Genomic DNA, 25,542 nt, shown 5'->3' with positions numbered 1-25,542 from the left:
CGTTTCTTTGCTGTATTCCAGCAACCAACATAGATGATACCAGGCCAAGACTTGGATTCACATATGTTGTGCATCTTGGAAATAACTTGGGGAAACTGCCCTTCAGAAATATGCATGGTCACCCAGGTCTCTACTGGGAGTTGCATTTCGTGTCCTTTTCTTTGTGGTTAGAATGGCAAATCTTACCACTTGTTTGCTCCCTGGGGCCCAGGTTCATGATTAAAAAACACTTATTTTTTGCCTCTTACAAAAGCCTCTGACAGAGTTTGCCAAATTTCCTTTTTGTCACAAAGATAACAGATAGTTACCAAAGGGCCACGGGGAACTGCAATTACTTATGTTTTGCCTTCTCCATATTTCTCGTGCATGCTCAAGTCAGCCATCAATATTGCTAATATGCACCTCTACCACATTTAGGATAATGGGCAGAGAGGAGGAGGAAGGCAAATAATTTGTTTTCCAAATGATTTGCAAAGCATCTTCAATGCCTAATGCTTTATTCTTTTTTTATTGTTTTTCTCCCTGTGTTTTTAAGGGCTCTAATTTGTAATTAAATAGTTTGTAATCACAACCAGTCTGCAGTCAATGTCTGGGATGGCACATTACATATAACAGTCATTACATCAAGTCTTCCAGGACTATCACATTTACAGTCTATTGCTCTGCATTAAAAGTCCCACATCATTAATCAATGATGAGGGCAAATTAGAACCCTAGTTTTTGGAACTGCAATCAGAAAGGAAACGAACCTTGTTTGAAATGTGCTAGTGCACTGGGATGAAGTGCCCTCATAGAGGACACATGAAATTATGTCTCATTTCCTTATGTCACATAATGCAACACACTGTCAGGGGGTGGGGAGTAATGAAAATGAATGTTCATGGGTGTTATCTTCTGGTTAATAAGCACTGGGCAGCTGCAATGTGCCTTGTAATCAGATTATCATCAAAACTTCATAATCTGCTGCAGATTGAGTTTCCTACTGTAAAAATTGAGATTTCCCTATCATGCTGTTTTATAACTCAAGGTGGCAATGAAATATAGACAAACCAGTGAATTTTAGAGAAGGATCACAACTCCCTTGACTCTAAACCACATTATTTGTTCTGTCTTTCCAGAAGTCGTGCTAACAGTTAACATGGTTGCAAGCAAGGTAAATGTGGTGCTTTTGTAAACAGTATAATTTATAAACTATGCAGTACAAACCAATTCATGTTTTAGTGGTAGAAAGGCACATGAGTGTGCTAGAAACCACATGCAGACATGTAAGAAATGGACCACAGGTGCATCTGGCTCAGTATCTCGTAGTTTGCCGTGGCAGAGATCTTAATGATTTTACACATTCTAGCTATATCTATCTGTTGCAAAAGGGGGTTACCTTCACCCCTCTTCAAGTTCATTTTATGTCCATGCTTTTACATGGCTGCAGTCTGCACAATATTGCAGGAGAACTGTCCAGTGTAATCAAGTGCAGAATATGTCCCGCTATGCTCAGGCTCCCCTGCTAGGAGCCGCTGGCAGAACATCAAACCACTGAACTAATTATTATTCAAGCTTAGAAGTCTTATGAATGGCTGAGAGTATGAGCAAGAACCTGAGGTGTGAGGGAGTAGATAGGTAACTGGACCATCCAACCAGCTGCATGAAAACTGGAGAAATGAACAACATTTCTGTAGCTGCAACAACAGGGATATACAGTACACTGTACACCCTGCGTGCAAAAACGCAGCCAACAGGTCCAGCATCCCCAGCATTGCGGTTATCGTTACTGCAGAGTGCCCAAAGGGAGCGCCTCCGAGGACAAGCAATGGCTTGTGTGCTGAAGGGCCCTAATTCTGCATGTGGCTGGAAAGATCATCTGGTGCAGTGGTGTCCAACTGCTCTGGCTTCCTGGGCGAGATAAGTGGCACAGGGCTGGTCTGCAAGCTGGATCTGGAGTGCAGGGCCACATCGTCTGTCCCACGTGGTTGGAAATTGGTGCGGACAACATTAATTGCTGTGATTTCCACAGCAGCCACTGCTCCTCCTGTGGCCAAATTCCCAGCCCTGCAAGCAGTCCCATGGGCTAGGTGATGTAGTTCTGTGATCCAGATCTGGCCTGCATGGCTCCCCATGGATTCAGAAATTTGGTGGTGTGGCAAGCAGTGACAATGTTAATTGCTCCAGGAGCTGTGGTAATTAACGTTGCCAGCACATGCCACGCAGTCAAATTTCTCGACCTTTGGGGAGCTCCACGGGCCAGATTCAGCCCACAGGCCATGTCTTGGTCACCCTGAGCCTAGTGGAGAGGGTAGAGGCATGAGTGTTAGGAGATCTGGGTTTAATTTTTGCATGATGTTGGGCCGATCACACAGGCTATCATTTGCCTCACCTGTGAAATAGAGGTGATACCTCCCTATTCCACAGGGCTGTTGCGATGTGTTTTGATTCTACTTCAATGAAATTCTTACATGTAGGTAGTTGCCTAACATTACAAACATTGATTTTTAGTGCTGCTATGCTGATGCAAACCCATTGTGGTAATGTTAGAAACTGAAAGCAATACCTGACTGAGTAATTAGACAATGAATTGAATGGGACTATGCACAAACTTAAACTGAATCACATCTTTGCAGGAAGAGGGCACAGTTTCAGATGTAGCTGAACAAGAAGGGAGGGCTGACATACAAATTCAAGGGTTGGAGCAATCAGAGAGAGCGTCACCCAACAAAGGCAAGTGTACAGCATGGTTGAACCAGCATTTGTCTCCCTCAAACACGTAATGTAAAACCATCTCTTGAGGTATCACGACAGAAATCATGAGTCAGCTACTTACCATGGGTGCCGGGCAGCCTGCTCACAGGTGTATCTTTTATTAGGGTCTTTCTCCATCAAGTTTCGTATAAAGTCTTTAGCTGCATAAAAGATAAAGTAACTAAAATCAATAGGTTCAGAGTCTGAAAAAGCAATGCGAGGTCATGTCCATCTAAACGATACTGGTGTATGACCCATAAGGCAGTGTGGCTGCCCCCACCCACTGACCTGCACAGAGGCTGCTCATGGGACTGCAAGAAAAAGGGATGGTGCACAGCAAGAATAGAGACACGGGCGCCAATTATCAATTGGAGGTTTCAAGATGACTCAGTATCCCAGCCCAGCTCTGTATTAGGATGGTCAGGCAGACAATAAAGTTTTCAAGCATATATTTAAGCCATCTAATTATTAATTAACAGGGTGCCCCACAAGAATGGGAAAAGCTGCACAGATGGCAAAAACAGACACAGATCCTGACACAAAGAGCTTATGCTACATTACTGCTGTAATGCCATAAGCGAGGGTGACAAGCAGGTAGGAATGGGTTGGGGTGGAAACACCGAGAGGTTACTGTCTCACAAGTTTGTCGCCATTCATTTCCGACCTGACTGGGTCTGTTATATTTATTATATTGAAAAATAACATTCACTATCATTCTTGTAGAGTTTGTTATCAACTCACTTGGACTTGGGGGAGTGTGTTCTCAGGGGGTGTTAAAATGAGGGGAACAAGGGTCATAGCACAGAAGTTATCCAAGGTGTATGGTGTCTACAGGAGAGGCCATCCTCAAGTCAGTTAAATCTAGATTCCCGAAAGCCATTGAAAGATTTAGAGTACACTTGAAGTTGTGCTCCTAAACCTCTTAGGAACTTCTGAATATCTCCCTTCCCTCTAAGGAGCCCATTGCAGTGGCATGAACACTGGTTTTAAATAGCATGAAAACTTGTCATGCTAAGAAGTTAAATTATATCATCAATTTAAAAAAAAAACCCTTTTTAAGAAAGCCTAACTATATTCATAATTAACAATAAGGTAATAACAGTACTTTTAGAGATATTTTCATTTCAAAGTTTCCTGAACACTGATTTGCCCTCTTTAGCTCCAGATGAAAAGAATGTCATTATCCCCATTTTGGACATGGCCAAAGCTCCAGATAAAGTGATGAGCTTAGGTCTGCGCAGCAAAGCTGTGTCAGACTCATGGACTTCAGGTTTGTGCTAAAAATACTGAACCTTAAACCCTCCCTTCCCAGGGACCTGGCAATTGCTTTTATTCCTGCTGCTTTAGTCCTGCTTCATTCGAAAGCCATTAAATCCTGGGTTTTGTTTCTTTCCTGTTTACATTACGGAGATTCATCAATCAGACCAGCAGTATACATTCAGTAACACAGCTGAGTTATTTTGTTTTCTATTATTAGAGACAGATGAAAACATCTGTACTTTATTCTGATGTGCAGGAAAAATTAAAGCAGTCTGTCTTCTTGGGGCTGAAGGCCTAATTCCTATTTTATGTCACTCTCCAACAAGTCCAGTTGTAATGCTTTAGGCATTATTCTGGGATGAGACAATACCTAATTTGAGACTCACATAGAAATAATGTCCCTTGATGCTTAAAAAACAATCTGGGATTGGAGAAACACACAGTTCCCACTGACCTCCAATTACTTGGAGATCTCTATACCATGGCACTAAGAACATATGGTACAAATATTTAGTGATATAGAGAGAGATGCAAGACATGGCTACTGCAGTTACATTGATTTCTTACCAGACTCAGAGATGTCATCCCAATATGGAGAGTCAAATTCATATTCAGCCTTGAGAATCTGCTCAAAAAGCTTGGAGTCATTTTCATCATAGAAGGGAGGATATCCACAGAGCCTAATGCACAAAACAGAACATGGGATTTACAACTCTTTGGTCTCTTCTGTGGAAAAGGTAAGCAATGAGGAGGAGAAAGTACTCATGTTTATGACCAAAATCTGTGCAACACTCAAACCTCCAAGTGATTACATGTTTCTCTGTTTGATCAGAAGTATGCTTCTCATTGCAACAACAGATAATGCCCTGTTTGCTGGGGGCCCAGCCCTAAGCCATGTGCAGGACCCAAGAAAACAAGCTGTTTGAGGAAGTTCTCCATGGAAAACAAGCACACGGGTATCTGGCCAGTGGTTCCACATAATCAGACATAATAGCCAAGATCGCTTCATCCATCCCTGTTACTATCTATTACTACTTAGGCAACTTCTTGCAGGTGTGAAGGCATCACTATGTATACAGCTCCCATCATCATAGATCTAGGTGCTAACAAATTAGATTTAATAAAAAACTACAAACAATTCATTTGAAGTTCTGTCCTTTGTATCGGGATGATAAAAGACCCAATCCTGAAAATCTTGTTCTCATCTTCCTTAGGCAAAACTCCGGACAAATATTTATAATCAGACACTTCGGAAGCACAGCAGCAAGATTACTAGCTTATAAAACATTGTCTGCATAGTTAAACCAGATGAGCACCTGTATTTTAACTAAAATGTTGCAGGATTCTCCCAGCTGCCTGTTGTACACACAGGTCTGGACATCATTTTTGAAAAAGAACATATTTACTTCAGAAGTTGATCAACCTGCTTTCTATTCATGGTAGAAGAGGCCTTTTCATCTGCTCTGCTCCAACTAGTAAGCCTGTACTGAGTTTCACCAGTTTTCATCGTGTATCTCTGGGGCCCGGTGTAAACTGTTCATTTTGCATGTCTGCCTAATACAGAAATAGTGTAATGTTTTCCCTAATGATTTCTTAAATCTGTGATTGACCAACCTTGATACAGTATTTAAGCACAGAGAGCCAAAGATTATAAACAGACCAAGCATTTAGTTGGAACATTACTCTGTAACAACTGCAGGAGCAAATGGAAAAGAAAAACTGTAAGAAATGAAATACTCATGTTATTTATAACATAGAGCCAATCTTCTACCTTCAACCAACTTAACACAGTAAAAGTACGGATATGTTGTTAATGCTAAAGATTCAGCTTGCTCTGACCTGGAGAAGACTGAAATAAAAGATATCATCTACAAACCTAGTGCTAAAGATATTACCCACTACAGAAAGGATGTAGACACATTGGAGAGAGTCCAGCAGAGGGCAAGGAAATCGGTTAGGGGGCTGGGAACCATGATTCTGACCAAACTGGGCTTATTTAGTCTGGAGAAGAGATGACTGAGGGGGATTTGATAGCAGCCTTCAACTATGTGAAGGGGGGGGTTCAAAAGAGGATGGACCTGGACGGTCCTCAGTGGTAGCAGATGACAGAACAAGTAGCAATGATCTCTCAAATTGCAGCAAGGGAAGTTTAGGCTAGATATTAGGAAAAAACTTTCTCACTAGGAGGGTGGTGAAACACTGGAACAGGCTACCCAGAGAAGTTGTGCACTCTCCATCCTTGGAAGCTTTTAAGACCTGGCTAGACAAAACCTTGGCTGGGATGATCTAGTTGGGGCTGGTCCTGCTTTGAGCAGGGGGTTGGACTAGATTACCCTCCTGAGGACCCTTCCAAGCCTAATTTTCTATGAGTCTATGAAACTCATTGCCTCTTGGATATGTCCAAGACCTTCACGGTTACAACATGACTCCAACAGTTTGCTTTATTAATATTTCAAACACTGTGCTAGATTCTGATCTCTACTCCATCAGCATACATCTGGAGTAACATCCCTGAAATTGATGGGGTTGCTCTGAATACACAGTGCCATAACTGATGTGGATATCTGGCCCCTTATCTTTCAAAGAAGATGTGCTCTGCAGCAGACAGCCTTCTTGTCATTTGGACAGCTGACTTCGTCAAGGCAGGTAAGACAGCCTGACACCAGACAAGCAGTCACATGTAAATCAAGACTGGATGACTTGCTGAAATGCATGGTCTAGCTCAGTGAATAGTTATGGGGCTTGAGGCTGGAATCACTGGGGGAAATTTCATGGCTTGTGCCAGAGGCTGGAACAGAAATTCAAAATAGACCCTGGAATCTCTGCATTTAAACAAGACCTAAAATGTCACAGACCTGATCAGTGAGTAAGACTGCAAGGATAACGCTCTGCAGAATCATACGACTGCGTAAGGATATTAACATACATAATATACATTTTATATAATATCAAATCTCAGATCCCACTGTCACAGGGACAAAAAAGAAGCTAAGAATAAATGGATGCAGAAGAGAGGGAGGAGAGACAGACAAGGAACTGAGGTACAGAGATACCCTAGGGAGAGTGTGGCAGCAGAGACAATGGATTGTAACTGTTTAGTCAGTCTGCTACTATCCTGCAGTAACTGCAGCTAAACTGCAGTAAATTAATCTTGTTTTATTCAGGGGGCAAGCTGTCTCAGTGTAACTTTGACTTACCATGTGATAGGCGTGGACAGATTAAGCAGTTCTGGGAGCAGTGCCTAGAGTGCTTTAAATCTGGCAAATCCATCCTGTCTTTAAAACAGTACGATTATTTGGCTCTGTGCCCCAAACTTCTTTGTAGGAGTCTGACCACTTATTTTCCTTCCTATCTTGTTCTAGCCTCTACCAGCCCAGAGGCTAGACCCAGGAGCCAAAGTCCTTAGTTTCCTATAAGAGCTTTACCGCTGATTTCAGTAGGAACAGGAACAGATATGTAATCTTTTGGTACTGGAGCAGTGAGCTAAACTTATGTCGTATCTTAACAACCCTCTCCTCTTTTGAATGGTCTTGATATTACATCAATCAAGCTATCCTCTGTTCTGCAGTTCTGCAGTCTGTGAGTTGTTCCTGGTAATGAAGCTCCTATTTCACAGCCCTGCAGATTGTTTATAACTCAGTCCAATGAAGTTATATTTGTTTTTAAACTGAACGATACAGCCCTATGTCCCTAGTGTATTAGTAAAGCCATTGGTTTATTTCTTACGTGAGGATGCACCTCGCCATCTGCACCCCCCTCCTTCAAAATTCTAGATCCACCTGTGGCTGCTGGAGTCACAAGATTACATGAGAACATCCCTTTTTATTTAATAATACATTTACAAGTAAGAAGCTTGGGGTCAGAAATCAAAAAGCAAGTCAAAAGAACCCAAACTCTGCATTAAAAAAAATCTTACAGTTTTTAAAATAATCTCATGATTTTGGAATGCTCCAAGATGGCATTACGGCAAGGATGACAGTATGACAGGGCTCTGGATGCAGAGGCCAGTGTACAAGGTACAGACCTGAGACCTCCGTCTCGCTCCCCCTCCACTCTGGACGGGCACTTTTGTCACTCCTGCTTTGGGTTAGATTTCACTCAGCAACCTTCATGTAAACAGGCTCCCTAGCTCTCTGCCAACTTCCTGCATGACCCGGCACCCTCAATTAAAAACTAACTAAATAAATAAATAAAAGTCCCTGGGAAAACGGTATACCCAGACCCTCGCTGTTCTGCATACTCCTTCCCATCTCAGGAAGAACTTAGCGCTGTGTGTGCACCTCCTGTCAGTCTGCTCCAGCAAGAGTAATAACTTTTTTAATATACACAGTATGCTAATTACCTTGGCAGCAGTACAAGAGTGTGAGTTAGAGCCGCTATGGATTACAGCTGTTTATGGCTGACAAATGTTCAGTCTTTAAGTAGATGCAGTGGTCTGAGCTACCTAGAGCAGTAAGATCAGGCTACTGCAGTTAAATATTGCCCATGTGGGAAGGGGTGGGGTGCAGAATAGTGATGCACAGGCCCCAGCAGGAGCTGTAATACTGATTACCCCATTTGATGTTCAGTCTTTCCCAAAGTGTGCTACAAACCATGCACAAACACATAAGAAATGGACCACAGGTGCATCTGGCCCAGTATCTCGTATCTCAGCCTCCATGGGCTCAAGCAGGCCCCAGTAGCCATTCTCCTGTGGAGTATGAAGAGGAGAATTTTCTTCCCCTTTCTGTTGAGGTAGGTTGCATCCCGACAGGAGAGCACAGGACTGGGGGTGTTCAGAGTGAGGGAAAGGCATACAAAAGAGAGGAAGGAATGGAGTGGAGGATGGTGAGTATTGTACTTTGTACTTTCCTCCCAACACTAGTGCAAGAACATGACATGGTGTGTGACCCTTGGGTGAGTGCTCTCACACGGCTGTCAGGAGTCTCCTAGTAGAGGACACCGAGTTTGCTGGTTAACCAGATAAAAAGCCTCTCCTTTGTTAGCACATTTCGTAGCAGACTCGTGGATAAATCGTTTCCTGGATTTCAACCCCTAACTTGCCATTGTGTGTGGTTTCAAGTAGCAAGCACTGATGGCCTTGCACAATGGACTGGCCAAGATGACCTCAGGAGGTCCTTTCCAGCCCTATATTCCTATAATCCTATGTTTCCATCAGATTAGATAGCATTAATTGGTCCTGATTTCTAAGGACTCCTATCATCTAATGCCGCAGAACCTGATAATGATAAATGGCCACTGAGTCACCCTCTCTGGCTGGTGGCGTTGTGAGAGTGCCTGTAACTAGTTGGCACCTAAAATGCTCCACCCTGATATCAGGGGCCAACTGGTCTTAGAATGGGTATGGCAAATTATTCAATACTGGTACTTGGACACATGGGAGATGGGAGCAGATTTCTATGGAAAGATGATGTAAGGTCAGGGCATGGTGGCCCTGAGAAAGGAAAAAGAGTAGTCAAGTGTGGTTAGAAAGCATGGTCTAAATTGTCTTACTGTTAATTTCTTGGTAAATGCAGCCAAAGCCCAGGAATGAGTTTGGATTCTACACCGAGTATGGACCTGTTTTAAGGGCTGTGTCCACAGTCCCAAACTGGCCCAACATCTCACCTGTAACTACAATAACCGCTTATGGATTTCAACTGACCAGGCCAAATTCAACATCCTCACTGAGTTTTCCTTTGATCCCTATTGAGTCAAAATGGCATTAACTTAGATTTGGCTCATTGGGAACATCCTGTGTGAAAAAAACAACCTCCCTACCAGAGGGTTCTGCTCTCTTCCTTTCGGTATGCAAAAAGTAAAAATAAACAATCTCTCTTCAGTGCGAAAAGCCCTACATCTTCCTGTGGGATTTGCAATCAACTATTAGTTGGCATAATTTTCTTGCTGGTGCATCAAAAAAAATAAACACTTTCTGGAATATTTAAGGGTCTTGTCATATCAGACACATATTTTCCCTGTACCTCCAATTCCCAGGCTTTCCAGCCCTTACAAAAAAAAAAAATGTGATGCAGATAAGAGAAAAACAGCTGGGCATGCAAAAGAGAGACATGTTTTCAGATGTCCTGGAGAAAGCACGGTAGGGGCCTGCTTAATGTACATATTTCTTTACCAGACAAACAAACACAACAAAAACAAAGGCCATGAGAGTTCCCATCCCATATGGGTGGTGATGCTGCCTAGGGAAGGGTCTCTAAATAGCTCATGAATATGGCCAGTGCATAACTTGAAGTGCAGGAGGTACAGGGGTAAAACACACACATTTTTTAAATGATATAATAGTGAATATCTCAATTTCCACAAATGCCAAGGTGTGCGATGTTGTCCAAGTGCTATTTATATGGCTGAACTATATATATATTTTTCCCCCCCCCTCATTTTGAGCATAGACACTTGTTTTTGCCATCAGTGCTGCTCTCCAGTTGAATAGCAGGGCCCAGGCAATGGCAGCATCAAAAACCCTGGACAGACTAATAAACATGTAACAAAGCCACAGGAGGACTAATAAGAGATTGCATTTTCTCAGGGCTTAAGTCTGGCAATTTGGCAAATCCTAGTGTTGGTACTGACATTCTGCCAACACTAATTACCTCTGCAATTTTACCAGGATATGTAGTTCTTTGCTACCTGTCTTAAACCACTGGGCCATGATGGTGGATGTTACTGAACACCCCTCACCTTTCTTCCACTGGATGGCTGCATCTCAGTGGCTGTGACTACACATGCACTGTTACTGTGAAGTAACTTAAGCTACTGTGCAATAACTGAAAATTAATGTGCAGTGAACACCCATGCTGCACAGTAACTATGGTGACTTATGCCGACTTGGGAGTAAATTTGCTACCTACACCACGCAGGTAGCAAATTTACTCCCAAGTAGTTACTGAGCAGTGAGGCATCTGTAGACACCTTAGTGCGCAGTAACCTTGTTTGTGTGGACTGACTTGGAAGTAACTTTATTCCCAAGTTGTTGCACACCCAGTGTTACTGCACTGTAATGCCTACATGTATAGACGCTGATCTAAATGCATGTGTAGACATGCTCTGTGATGGTGCAAAATATTTCCTGGACATTGGTTTGTTACATTTTGTAGTCTTTCAGTCATATGCAAGTGTAGGTTATTTCATGAGCACATGAAACAAAAAAAATCTCAACATCAAAAACAAAAAAGGCTACAAGGTCTTTGGAAAAGAGACTGCCTTCCACAGCTATGCTACATATGGAACATTTTGAAAACAATAAAGCAATAATGATGCTACCCTCAACACAGCCACAAAAGAAATCAAGGCAAAATGTAATAAAACTAACACAGAAGGGACATGACATACTAAATATAAATAATCCGAGGCTGAAGCAGAACACGCTGTAGCCTAGGGCTGTTTTCCAACTTTAGAATGACATTTTCTATTTTTTGCTTCCATTAACTTAATCTTCTCCATATATAGGTATGTGAAGGAACAGAAGTTTAGCCACCTGGCATTCATGAGCTTGTTCATGTGGGCCCAAAGCCATCTGATAGGGATTTGATGGAGTTTTTTGCTTTTCTTATTTTTCTTTAGATCAAATATATACCAAAACTACCTTGTAAATAAATGAGTGGAAATCTGAGCTCAACAATATGGCTGTTTCAAATTGCAAAATGTTATAACTGAAATAACAGGAAGTTTTGAGCTGCTATAATTAGTGCTTATGAGCAATGACTTTTCATACAAAATGAGTTTTTGATAAAAACTAGTGGTGCAGACTTTTGAATCTGTATGCAATTAAAAAGAAGCTTTAGTGGTTAGCACTGAAACAAGGATATTATTTCTTAAGACATCTTTTCATCTTGGGTTTACATATTTGTGAACCTATACATATATGCCCACGTCTATTTTATAGACAAGTATTCATCAAGAACAGTGGTGCATCAGAAGTAGTTAATGTTTTCCCATAAACTCACGAGTATCAATGGGATAGTGTATTTTGTGCTTGGAGGCCATCAAGTCATTAACAGGAACAATATTTTAAACTATTTTTCATTTATGCTCTGTTTTTGTATTGGATTCTCCTCAGCTGCCATTTTTTTAAATGGAAAGACAGTGGTTTGCTGAAGAAAAAGACTCAGAGAAATGTTTTCTGTCCTACACAGCAGTTACTACCACTTTGAATCCTGTGCCTCAGCACACACAATAGGTGGAACTGAAAGTCGGGCTGGTTGACCAGTGTGTAACATCAGTTTCAGTCACTGGAATCATTTTGCTGTTGCAAATACAGCAGTATCCTCTGCCTATTTAAGACAGATGTACTGAAAGGATGAGAGCAATGCAATACACAGTCAGATTGTGACCATTTATCTTTAACTGTCATCTTACCTGTAGTATTAGATGGACATCTGCACGTTCAGTGGGACCACCTGGTACCAGAGTGGCATCAGCTGCAAGGGTTAAGCTAATTGCCTGTAGGAGACTGGGCTTGGTCCCTGCCTCAGACCCTAGGACTTTGCTCCTGCTTATCCTGTTGTGTGGGTACCCTGACTCCTGACTTCAACCATGGACACAGGTATTGCTACAGACTAGAAACATGACTCAGACTCCCTGGTTATGACCCTCAGCTCCTGATCTGGACTCCCCACAAGCTCAGGTACTTATGTAAACCTATGCTCTTCCAGACTGCTTATGCCCCAATACTTAAAAGTACGACCTTAGCGGGTCATTTTCTAGTCCACGTATCCAGTGAAGCCATTGATACTGTGCCCATCACTGCAGTATCAAAAAGTCAGCAGTACTTTCAACAAACACACCTATCTTTGCTACACAGGCTAGCTCCATTAGCTACCTACAAACAACTGTAGGTAGTTTTTAGATACCTGATAGGACTTTCAGATATCTTACAAGATATCCGAATAGCAGGTGGCAAATACATTATTATTACACATTCCTAGTGAATACAATAAAAATTCATTTCCCACCATATGGAAAATTTAAAAGCCTTAAAATTCCACTTGTCTTACTAGGAGGAAGCGGTCTTTTTATAGGAACTTACTGTTATTAAATGGATTTTACCCTAAAGGGCAGGGGATTCCCAGGAGGGCCAATGGTGTTTTAAGGCCTGAGGGCCATGTAAGCCTCTTGCTTATAAAGCTGAAGCACTAACTGACTTTGAAAACAAAAGGAAATACTGCTGAACTGGAACTGGCAGAAAATGCAGCTTTGCTAGTGTAGGAAGAGGGTTGATAACACTGTTTGAGTCATGTCTCAAGGGCAGAATTGAAACTTTCCCTCCAACAGATATACACAGATCACTGGGAGGATGTATTCATTATCCAAGGCTAGAGGGCACATTGTGGTTCAGCCTCCACCACCTGAGCTCTTGCCTTCAGATACAGCTAATAACAAAGCAAACTATCTTCTGGGGTATCTGGTAGCGTAAAACCCACTAGCAAAACATGGGCATCACCACTGGAAAAAAAACATTCTGGTGGATGTGCCGTGGCTGAATAGAGCTGAATAGCTTTATCTCTGCAAAATCAGGCAGCTACAGGCAGCCCCACTACTGTGCAATTTGATGGCCAGTTGAAGGTTTCCATACTGAACGCCCTATGGTGAACTCTAATGCAGATGGGGAAGCTAGCAGTGGATAAGCCTGGGCATGGGAAAAAAAACTGTTCTCCAAGAAAACTGAGTTTCCTACCATCTAGCATGAGGAGGTTTATGAGCTGCTTGTGACACAGAGCCATTATGAAGCTTCACACTTAGGTCAGGCAGGACGGAGGACTTGACTTAGAAATGAATAGGAGCAACCTCAGCAGACTATCCCTCTGCTAGTAAGTGGAAGAGTCAGACCTTAAAGAAAGCATATGAGGAGGATTGCTTCATTCAGTAATATGCTGTGGACCCTCCAACCCTATGTTTGCAGGTGTAAGACTCTATTCCTTTTTCAAGGAACATCAGAAAGTGATATGATTCCTGTAAGCGGCAAGGATTTGTGTGGATGATAGCTTTTATTAGACCAACCGCATGGATGGGAGAAACTTAGATGAACTTTCAAATGCAAAGCACTCTTCATCAAATTAATTCCTACATAAACCTGGAAACCTTTTGATGATATCTACCCTACTCTGCAAAGGCTCTGCTCCCACTCTCCCAGTGCTCTTGCCAGGAACTGATCTAGTGTCTTACGTAGCACTGCTGAATTTGACTCTACATGCAAAATTCATTTGCCTCTTACTACTGTTAAAGATTGCCCCAAGGGTAATCCAGCCCCCTGCAAAGTTTTTGGATGAGAACTTTGCTGACATTCATGTAGGGTGGCAAAGTACTCATAAATTTGACATTACTGGGGTGAGAGGGGGTTACTATTTAAAAACTAGAACTCCACTACTCCTTTAAAATGAAATAAAAAGTCATTTGGGTGGCATTGGGGAAAACACCCCCTAAAATTTATGCTCAAGACTAAAATAAATACAGGTGACAGACAAATAATGAACATTACACAGCAATGGATTATACAGCAATTAGACACTGCGCTGATAAAAATAGCTGTACTGCATCATGAAAAAGTTACTCATGTTGACAGGCCATAAAATGTTTGCACAAAGGGAAAAGGAACAAAGTAGGAATAATTTGATGCTGTAGCAGTGGAGTTTTTTAGGGTTTTTTTTTTGCTAAAGTCTCGTAGAACCGGCAGTTGGGTAAAAAGGAAAAAAAAGGTAAAACCTACTGGAAGTATAAACATCACAAGATATTACTTTGTTTTCTGTTACAGTCGATAGTAGCAAGGCCATTCCCCACTTCTTTATACAAAGAAAGTAAGTTTGCTATGCCCCTTTGGTCAATCTGAGCAGCTTCAACAGCAGCAGTTTAAATGCATTTCAAAGACTCCGATGCAGTCCAATGCCAGCTGATGTAAATTGTTTAAGGCTGCAGACAACATCCTTGGTTATTATTTACATCACATACACACAAAGGTTGCTGCTCCTAGAACACTTATGTTCCAGTAAAACAGACACCCACCACCTGTGCCAATCTCCCTCAAATAATACTAGTAGTAGGTCCCTTCTCTTCCCTATGGGCCTGCTACTTAAGGTTAATGTCAGGCACCCAGGGCAGCTTTCAACAGCACCCATTGGTGCCCTGTTGTGCTATATGCGCATTTATGTTGACAAAACTAGATTATGCTAAACTAGACTAGGTGAGAGGTTCTCAGATTCCATCTCGACTTCTAACCTCTTTCACTTTGTGGAGCAGAAAATGGACTATCCTTTAATGAAGAACAAAAGAAGGGGTGAAATTGGAGCTGTATCCTTTTCAGCATCACGTACCACCTCCTATACCTCTTTAGAGAAAAACTATTATGTTAGGGCTTCCAATGTAATCTACACTTTGGGCATGTCTACATGTGCTTTTATGCATGTCTAAATGCAATGCGTGTTTGCCTAATGCACATTAAGGTGATTTAGGCATGCATCTACATGTGAATAAGCTAAGGCTAAAGTTAGTCCCAAGTCAGTCAATATACAGAGCATTAATGTGCCTTAGCATGTCTACATGTGCATTAAGGTGCTTTAGGTATCTACAAAATCCGGTATCAAATTTAGGCATGCATAGCCTAAAATCACCATTTTTAAAGTGCATTAAGGGCATGCACATATAGACCTGTGCCCTTAGCACACCTTAAAGATGGCTAATGCTTAAATTGGCATGAGTGGACATGCCTTAGAGCTAGGGACAGACATTCAAAAATCCTGAGCCTGAATTGATTCAATCTTTGCAGGTTAGTCTAATCTGCCTAGGCTGAATCAGTTTGCAACTGTAAAGACATTCCCTCTGGACTCAAGAAATGCAGGCACATGCCTGCAGTGGCTCAAGCTAGAAGCTGAGGGGTGCTAAAGCAGCCCTCCCTTCTCTTCTGTAGTTCTGAGCTGAGCGAGGGCATAGCCAGGCAGGACACTCTGATTAGGGAGGGGTGTAAACACCAACTCTGCCTGCGCTGTCCCAGGATTTTCCCCACTTACTTCTCAAGGGGCAGGAGTGTTGCCATATCTATGCCTCCATACCCCAGACCTTCATACTGTCTGCAAACCTGACTGCCAAGGGAGCTAGCAAGGGGCTGATAACAGTGTTTAAGAGACCAACAACAGAACAACACCTTTCTCATTAGTTCAAGCTCTTCTTAAACAGCTTTTTCCAAGGAAGGAACAGAGAGACATTACCAACTGACCTGTTGATTAGCTTCAAAAAGTCCTATGCAGACCCTGTTCTGTCTGCCTGTCCCAGTGAAACTGGGAGACACACCCACACAGACACCATTCAGCATTAGCTACCATACCACATGTCTAGGGTCTGTGGGGCTGGGGTCCATGCTGTGGGAGATGGGAGGGAAGGAGGGGGGATCCCTGTTTGAGCAGAGAGGGTGGGTGGGGCAGAGGAAAGCAAGGCAGGCCTTGCTGTGCCTGCAGCCTCCATTGGAGCTCCAGCTAGGGAGCAGAGAGGCGGGGCCATCTCTGCTCTCTGAAGCAGAGAGCACAGCCCAGACCAGGGCTGAAAAGCATCTGGGATGCTGGGATACTTTAGTTTAACTTAAACTAGGAAAGGGTCTGGGTCAGACATTGCATAAACTGGTTTGACCCAAATCAGTTACGTCTGATACTACATTCAATCAGGTTTAAATTAAACCAGTTTCAGCCATTTTGAAACGGGTTTATGTACACTGAAGTTTTGTGCTGTTACAGGTTTAAATCAGTTTCTGATCACTTAAACCGGTTTATGAGTAATGTCTGTCCCTAGCCTAAATGTACAAGTTGGGCTAGCTGGGAACAGGGATAGCACCTTACTCTGCCATGCTAGATGTTGGAAGTTCACATCCCATAACTGTGGTATTTCTCCCTAAACATATACAGGACAACAAATGTGGTTAAAGCACTGGTTTAAATTCTCAGTTCCTATGGACTGGAGTTCCATCGGTAGAACTAATGCAAGGGTTGGTTCTGGATGTTCAACTCCTGTGGAGTAAGGGGACACTTTGCAGCAACACTGTCTATGGCTTAACAACGTGGTATCATTTACCTTCCTCATTCATCCAATCCTTACTGTCATCTGAAGCACCACTAAGGTCAGTTACATGAGCAAGGTTTTAATTATATGAGCAAGGTCTTAGCCTTGAATTCGATATCTGACAACCAATAAAAACAGATTATGCAATATTCAGTTCACGTTACCCTGATGACCGGAGCATACGGAGGATTATAGAATGGAATGCCCCTATGACAAACGCTGACAGAAAGTTTTCATTTTTGTTGAAATGTTTTCATTAAAATCGAAAATCCAAAAGCTGCCAAAAAACTAGCTTAATTTCAGTTTGTTTTCATTTTTTTCATTTTCATTATTTTCAAGACTGTAAAATTTAGTCAAAAGGTCATTTTAGCAATGGAAAAAAATTACTGGGAGCTAGGAAAGCACCCTTGAGGGCTCTTTCCTCATCCATACTTTTCCTTCTTTGTCATCAGAGGCCAGTTTTTTTCCCCGCTCAGTTTGCAGAAAAGGATATAGTCCCCAGAGACGTGAATTAAGATTACAGGCCCTCCTGAGAAACCCCTAAGAAGAGAATGCCTGCAGCCACTTCATCCTGACATCTGTGTAAATGAGGGCAGCTGGACATGTAAGAGGAGCATTAAAATTCACATGTACGCACACTATGTACATATGGGATGGCCAACAACAGACAACCTCTGTGTCGCACGCATACTTTTAGTTCTAAAGGACCCTGCTTCAGTCCAGTTGAACCAGCTGAGACAGCACTCTTGTCGTAAGTGGAGGGCCTGTCTGTGGTTCAAACTGCTGTGGTCCTTGGACAGTAGAGGTGAGTGCCCATTGCTTGGAAGAACTACGCAGCCCAGTGGAGGGTGCATGTTACAAATTAACTGACTTTTATGATTAAGAAATTAATAAATACTTACAGAATGTAAGCAATGACCCCGATGGACCAACAGTCCACTGCTTTACTGTAGGGCTTCTGGGCCAAGACTTCAGGAGCTGAGAAAAAGAAAATCATACAACTAAATGTTATAAAAACAAAATGCAGTGAATGCAGCTAATGTAGGACTCAACAGTCATCCATGAAAGCTAGGGTCTCTTAGCCCAGTTCCGCATAGCGCCTGCCACTTTCTGTGAGAGCTCAGAGGACCAGGTCGTGCTCAGCACCCACCAGAGTCAGGCCACACATGAGCAGAACAAGTTTATACATTTCTGAGACGTGTGATTCATAATGCTAAATTCATCATTTGCTGACAGAGATGGAAAAAACAAAAACAAAAAAATATAAAAGACTATAAGGGTTATAGGGCCATCAGCTTCCTGTCAAAAGAGCTGATAGCGACTCAAAGAAAAATGAGGCGGTGTTGTCCAGTTTCTCAGATGCACCTTTACTGAGACAACTTGGCATCATATTCCCAAACAGAAGACTTCAGGAAGCATCTCAAAACAAGTGCAGTGTGTTGCCAAGCTGATAAGCTAAGGTCTCCAGGAGAGGGATGAAAGCTAGACAGCTGTCACCCTACCTCCTACAAGCTGACTAATGAAGCACCATGGTTGTTGGTGTCAGCTTGCCCTTCTGTCTCAGGGAGCAAGGATACCACAATAGAAGAGAGAGACAGAAAAAGGGCTACGAACTACAGCTAGACACACATACAAAGGAACTGAGCCTTCTTTACATCTAAAGCTTTTAGCCACTGTATCTTGAATTTTCCCTGAAATTCAGGGGTTGGGCATTTATTCAAATGAAACTGGGTTTTGTTTCGCTTTTTAAATCACTAGAAGTTTAAAAAGTCAAGTTTTCTTCATGAAAGTCTGAAGAATTATATACTAGAATTATATATTATATGATCTGTCATTTTCAAATACTTGACACTGAATTTTAAAACACCATGACTCTAATCTTTTTCCTGTAAACAAGCTTTTAAGTTTTCAAAGAAAGATGTCCATAGTAATGCAAAAATCATTGCTCATGACATTTCAAAAGTTGACCTGGGTTTAAATAAGCACCAGCTTTTCTCAACATCTTAGGAGTTTGAACATTAAAAAACCCAGCAGAACGCCCCCACTCCCCGCCCCTTGGTTGACTAGACCCTGGCAAAATTATTAATAGTGAGGGATAATTCCATCTAGGCCAATGGTACTATCAAAGAGTAAGGGGTTACTTGAGGTGATCGAGCATATTCAAATCTTGCCCTTATACAGTTGCTGAAAAAGTATCTGGTCCATAAAGAATCCCAGATGCAAAGAGCTATGAGTCAAAAAAGACAAAAAAATAGACGACAAACCTAGAGGGTAAAGTAGTGGAAATTATTAAGGAAGAGCAATGGGCAGGTTTCAAAGAAAGAATTTAAGGGAAGACGAGGTACTCAGCAGGCTATTTCTTATGCAGAGGACAGGAGAAAGAAGGCATGGAGCTTAGACTGGCTTGTAGGGCAAGATGACTGGGAGAAACAAAGGACAAAATGAGAGCAGAACTATAGCTTGAAGTGAAATTCAGGAAGGTCCTTGTAGGCTAGGAAGAAGTAAGCTTCACACAGCCCTGTAACACAGGATACACGATATTCCCAACTGAGAGATGCTTGGCAGGCTTTGGCCATTATATAAAAAAGTCACATGATTTTGACCCTTCTCTCGCAATGTTGTTACTATTCCTACTTCCATTTAGCATGTATTGTTTGCACTGCTCTGATCTTCAAACACAAAAACTATTGAACCCTCGCAGTCCATTTCTGAGGTAGCCAATCATTCACCCCATTTTAGAGAATGGAAAGCTCCACATAGGGCGCATCTACACATGTGCATTTATTGTGCAGTAACCAAAATTACTGCACAGTACGAGTATGCATCTACATGTGCATGCCCGTGCTGTGTGGTAAATATGGTGACTTATGCCAACTTGAGTGTAAATTTGATAACTGAAGGTATCAAATTTACGCCCAGTTAGCTACTGCGCAGTAACTAATGTGTAGATGCCTTACTATGCAGTAACACTGTGTGTGTGGACTGACTCGGGACTAATTTTAGTCCACACACAGAGTTAATGCGCTCTATCGCCTGCACGTGTAGACACTGGCCTACTCCTGCATAGATTTAAGCCAGTGTAAATACACGTTGTAACAGGGAACCTGAGCCCGGTTACTAGGAAGTATGACAACTCCCTAAGAACAGAAATTTCAGGGCACAGCAGGCCGGCAGAGCTGGTGTTAAAAGCTAAGCCTGGCTGGCTGGTCAGGTGATTAGTGTCAGGTGACCAGAAGAGAGCTGAGGCCAGAGCTATATAAACTCTGGTCTGAGCTGGCCACGGACTCTGGAGACCCCCAGAGAAGCTGTAACAGCTCTTTGAAGCAGAGTAGCAGATGCTGGGATGCAGAGATGGAGCCACAGAACTGTAAGCAGGGAAGATTGCCTTTTTACTCTTATTTTGTTATAGTCCAGGAGCTTAATGCTTATGTTGCATTTTGTGAACTGGTGGTTGGTGGCAGAGGCTGTAGGGGAGGTGAAGATCTCATCAGCATCCAAGGGGTGCAGCTATAGAGGGGCTAGGAGGGTGCAGCAGACAAGAGCCAGGGGCCCAGCTGGGGGCTAGCGTCTTTAAGCTGTGCCTGAGACTATAGGTATGGGGTAAAGGTCCTAGCCATATAAAAAGGGGATGAGGCTGGATCAGCTGAAGTCCCAGTAGAGAGTTAGGGAACAGGGTATAGGACCATGTGTCCAGAGCCTAAGGGGCTAGAGCTTCGGAGCCTGACCCTCCATAGTGGGTCTAGGCTGGTGGGTCTAGATAAAGGGGCAGAAGCTGAGTAGGCTGAAGTCCCAACAGAGACATACAGCCAACACTTGTGAGGTATGAGGCATGTTAAGGGAAGGCTGGAATGTGCAATTAGCCTCTACAGCACAAGTCCCTCACCTTGGGTGAGGGAGAGCATAGATACTGCCTGGGAAGCCCTGGGGCAGCCTTCTCTTCAAGAACCAAGGAACATCAAGTCATGGCAGCAAAGTGAAAGGGAGTTTGTTCCCGGAGGAAAACGAGATATCAAAGGACTCTGGGGTACCTTCATAGGCCAAAAAATGCTGCTGAAGATGTAATCCTGTTACAAAGTGCAGACATGCCCACAGAGAGGTTAAGGAGCTTGCCAAATACCTCTAGTGGGGACTGTGTTACAGAAGTGTAACTAGGAAGTTTGGAGCCCTGGGTGACAGTGGTGGCTGGGACACTGGTGGTGGCTGGGCTGGCAGCAGCCAGGTCAGCTGTGGCACCAGCTGCCATTCTTGCACCCCCATCACCTTCTTCTTGTCACGCTGCTGCCATTTCAGAGCCAGGATTAAAACTCAGAGGTCCCTGGATTCAATCATGTGCTCTGTTAACATCTCCTTCAGTTCTATGGGGGTGACACATATTAATAATAGACTTGCTCTTGCTCCTGCTCCTGTGGAAGTCTGGCCATTGACTTTAAAGGGAGAAGGATCAGGCTCATGTCTGCTCAAGCATTTTGCATTGAAGAGTCACTGAATAAAATAATGAAACAACGTCGGGACCATGGACAGACTTCAGAACTGTAGGGAATGCTCTGATCACGGGCACGGACCTTCTTGCTTGCTTTTGGGTCAATGAATCTTGCATTTCTTTCTGCACAGTGATGTCTTAAAAGAAAAGACTGACCCTGAACCAAAAGGAATGTCTCAAGGCCTAAACCTGAGAAGATATCTGAATTGTGAATCCCAATCTCACATAAGCCCCTAACCCAGGGAGACACAAGACTTCAGGCACACCGGGTACATCTACACATGATATGACTGCACATGAATGAACTCTTGAACTTATTGCAGCAGAGTTTATTGCTCCCGGGAGCACCTTTTGAACCCCTTATTCATGTGCAAAAACATGGACCCGGGTCACAGCAGTCTCAGCTGGCAGGGGGCCCTGGGTGTCAGCTTGCCAGCCCAGGGCTGCTCCCCCCAACTCAATGTCCTCCAGAGGGGCTGGCTGGGGAATGAGGTAGCTTCAGTGCAGGGCTAGCCAGCAGGCAAACCCCCCCACTGAAGCGCCCTCATGCCCCAGCCAGCCACTCCAGCATCTACACAAGTGCTGTTGTGGTGTTTTTTACTCTGCAGCGAGATACTACTTGTATTTCTGCTGCAGAATAAATTGGCTTACTCTAGCCTAGTAGGGGCACACGTATAGACACCAAGACATTTATTTCATACCTAATTAGTCAACTGCACACTAAACATCTTGTGTAGATGCATCTACCCAAGGATAATTTAGACATCTCTCCATTCAGTAGGCTGGATGCAGTGAATCCTATTCTAAGGCACCTCATTTTCCCCCTTTACTCTATAGGGTCTAGGTGACTAGCCCCAGATCATGCAGAGAGCAAGGAAGTGAACAGATCTTTTAAGTCCTAAGCTAATGATTTCACCAACAGGGCTTCTGTCTCCTCCTGGGCAAAGCAGCTGTATAACAATCAACCTCCTGAACTACAGGGGCAATGAAGTCCTGAAAGAAGTTGAGGTGAACCTGAAGAACAAAGTCTGAGAAGGATCGTAGAAATGGGTGCGCCAAGTAGCAGGGAGGAAAGCAGGAGCTGTGGTTAAAGAGAGAAGACCAGTTGTTCTGTGCAATAAAATAAAACAGGTGGCTGAGGAGAAAGAGATGAAAATGGTGCAAGGGAGAGTGAATTAACTAGTGGATAAAAATGTATTCCCTTTTCTGCTGGTCTAATCCAGTAGTACAGCATGCAGCAGATGGCCCACGAACTTCCACCAAACCCACAAGGGAACTGGTTTCCACAGTGATGGGAAGTTGGTGTTTTCTGACGCGTGCTGGCACCAGGAAGCACCGGCAGGGCCATGGCTCCCATTTCCATACCACTCCCTGGAACCAGTGAGGACATTGGGTTGCCGCAGTAACAGTGAGAGAAGCAAACTCCAGCACCCAGAACAGTCCTTGCCTTTGCAGAACTGGAACAGAAAGAAGGAAGGTGTCCCCCAGACCCAGACCTCATCTTAGAGATGGTTTTATTCTTACCTGTTGTTTGACTGGGTGGCTGTTGTCCCCTCAATTCCTCTGTACATTTAGCTCGCTACAACATGGAACTCCCTTTGCCACTGCTTCCTTTCATCTCCCCTTCCCTCTCACTTCTTCTGTCATCTAGACTGCAAGGAACTGAACAGATCTTCTAAGTCCAGAGACCCTTCCTACCCCCATAGCCTTCTCTTCCTCTAGTGAAACTCTAGTGTAAGGGTGATGCTGTAGCCATAATGGTCCAGAAAAGGCAAGGATTTCTTAGGGTGAACTCTCTTATTGGACTGACTATGTAGATGAGATAAAGTTAGCCAAGCTTTTGAATGAAAGGCTTTCTTTCTCCTGAGCAGAGACTGTCTTACATTAGCATCCACAAGGAAGAATGTCTTCCATTAAAAACTTGTCTAATTTCATCCCAGCTACATAGTTGGTCCAATAAAAGATATCACCGTCAGAAATTCATGCCTTCTGATACTCATCTCCTCTGCACTGTCTCCTTTCCCTCCATAAGGAAAGTCACCAAACAAGCAAAAAGTCAACCCTACTCATATTCCTATTGCCATAAAACAAAACATCCTGTAAAGAGAACAGCAATACAATGAGGGCTGAGCTACCAAAGCAAACTCATGATCCTTGTCGGCCTCTCTCCCCAATCCATTCCCTTGGCATGGGACTTCTCTACCTTTGTCTCCAGTTATATTGTAAGCTCTCCGCAGCAGAGACTCATTGCTATTAAGAAGTTGTGCTCACAGGCTCGCAGATTTTAAAGCCAGAAGACACCATCATGATTGTCTAGTTTGAGCTCCTGCATAACAAGGACCAAGGAACATCACTCACTTTCTACACCAAGACTGTAACTTTGGTTTCAGCAGTAACATAGCAAGACACACAGGCTTGACTTAAAGACTGCAAGTGATGGAGAATCCCTTATGTTCCTAGGGACTGCAATGCCCCTTGGCACTTCATTCATGGACCAGGATTCCAGCGCAGTAGATGCTGTACACAAAGAGAATGAAAAGATGGCTCATGATCCAAAGAAAAACTCTACTACTTTATGTGAAGTGCCTAGTGCCATGAGATCCTTTTTAGGATGACACAGGGTGCCACTAGGTACAAACACCCACAAATGTTTCATAAGTTAAACTTAGGAATTTATATTATCTTCACAGAAGAATTTCTTTTATTTCTTCCATAGTCAAAAAAATGAGTCGAAGTTAAAAGCTGGTATTTTCTGAGAGGTAACCTAAAAAGGTTGAGAACCGTTTGCCTAGTGTATACACGGGGCTTACAAAGGGTGTGAATATATGTACATTTGGAGCCCTTTCCTTTCAAACGGGAAGCACCTGTTATCTTCTAATGGTTATGTGAGTACAAGCTGAAAATGATACACATGCAGCAAAACAGCTCCACTTTTAGCACTGGATGAAGCAGTGTTATAGTTGCAGTAGATCTGCTACATTTGTTTTGTGCCTGGCCACCTCTGCCATCCCATATGCAGGGGGCTTGGTGGCCTGATGAGAAATGAACTTGTGATCTCATTTCATTTGCAAGTGGGCAGTAAAGTTGTATAGCCCCTAAAGGACTGCAAGACACAGCACTTACTGAGACGGTAGCAAGTTGTTTCCAGAGATGATGCTAAAGAAGTAAAAAAAGTCTGAGATCACAATCCACCCTTCCTTCTCCCTTAAGTAGTCATGATTTGGACACGCTGTGAAAGTGGATGTGAGCCTCAGCCTCACCTGTTCTTTGGATAAACAGAACCTTTGACTTCCTGGTCTGACTTCTGAGTTGTTTTTATAATTCACAAAAAAGACAAGTCTGAAAAGAAAACTGGAAGGATTCCCCTGCAAAGAGGTTTTTAGAATAAGAAAAGTTGCTGCAGCCCTTCAAAGTGAGCTGGCCTACTCTCTACTCAACAGCTAAGTCTGCTAAGAAGCTTCCAAAATATGCAATAACTGAATGCCAAAGAACAGTAGCAGTTCATGTTCTCGTAAAGAGCTTAACATATGAGAACTGCTCTGAAATTTTAAACCTTCTGAACATATTGTACAAAGTAAATTATTAGAATGTGTTGACAAGACGTCACTTGTTCTTCCCACTGCCCTGACAGCCAAACGTAGCCCTTATTTGCTCCCAGTACTGTACCACCTGCTGGCCATTTTTCTTGAATGGGGATGAAGAATGCCATTTTTATTCCTATTTCAAATGAACCGCAGTGCCACAGGAATGCCACCCTTGCACAGATGATGCAGCTTGTGATGAACTCCCCAGAAGAGCACCAAAACGGGAAGTTGGAGAGTCTGACTCATGTGTGAGAATGAGAAAGATCACAATATCGGGAGCTTGATGTAGGGGCTGGGCTACACCAGACACATGTACTTGTACGAGCTACCAGAGGACGCTGGATTGGCCTGCACCTGCTGTTATGCCAGACTTAGGGGTGTGACTGGTTACTAAGTCCCTGCAGCAACACCTGTGTGAACTTTTCTGAGGAGCCATGATGAGATTCTGCC

At 43.1% G+C, this 25,542-nt stretch overlaps 1 protein-coding gene across 2 annotated transcripts in view; it reads right to left on the bottom strand.

The window, feature by feature from the left end:
- Positions 1–25,542, bottom strand: part of CAMK1D (calcium/calmodulin dependent protein kinase ID) — a 329,871-nt gene that overhangs the window by 45,325 nt on the left and 259,004 nt on the right. For both annotated transcript variants that reach the window (XM_090041796.1, XM_090041794.1), the window contains exons 6-8: positions 17,931–18,006; positions 4,561–4,673; positions 2,816–2,894 (exon numbers count right to left, since the gene is read on the bottom strand). In XM_090041796.1, coding sequence (XP_089897922.1) covers positions 2,816–2,894; positions 4,561–4,673; positions 17,931–18,006 — 268 coding nt within the window. The remainder of the gene's footprint in view (positions 1–2,815; positions 2,895–4,560; positions 4,674–17,930; positions 18,007–25,542) is intronic.

This window comes from Crocodylus siamensis, chromosome 4, assembly GCF_052110815.1.
Source record: "Crocodylus siamensis isolate JL-2025a chromosome 4, ASM5211081v1, whole genome shotgun sequence".
NCBI classification, from domain to species: Eukaryota; Metazoa; Chordata; order Crocodylia; family Crocodylidae; genus Crocodylus; species Crocodylus siamensis.
The sequence above is the reverse complement of the archived record's forward strand: the minus strand, read 5'-3'. Positions and strand labels throughout refer to the sequence as shown.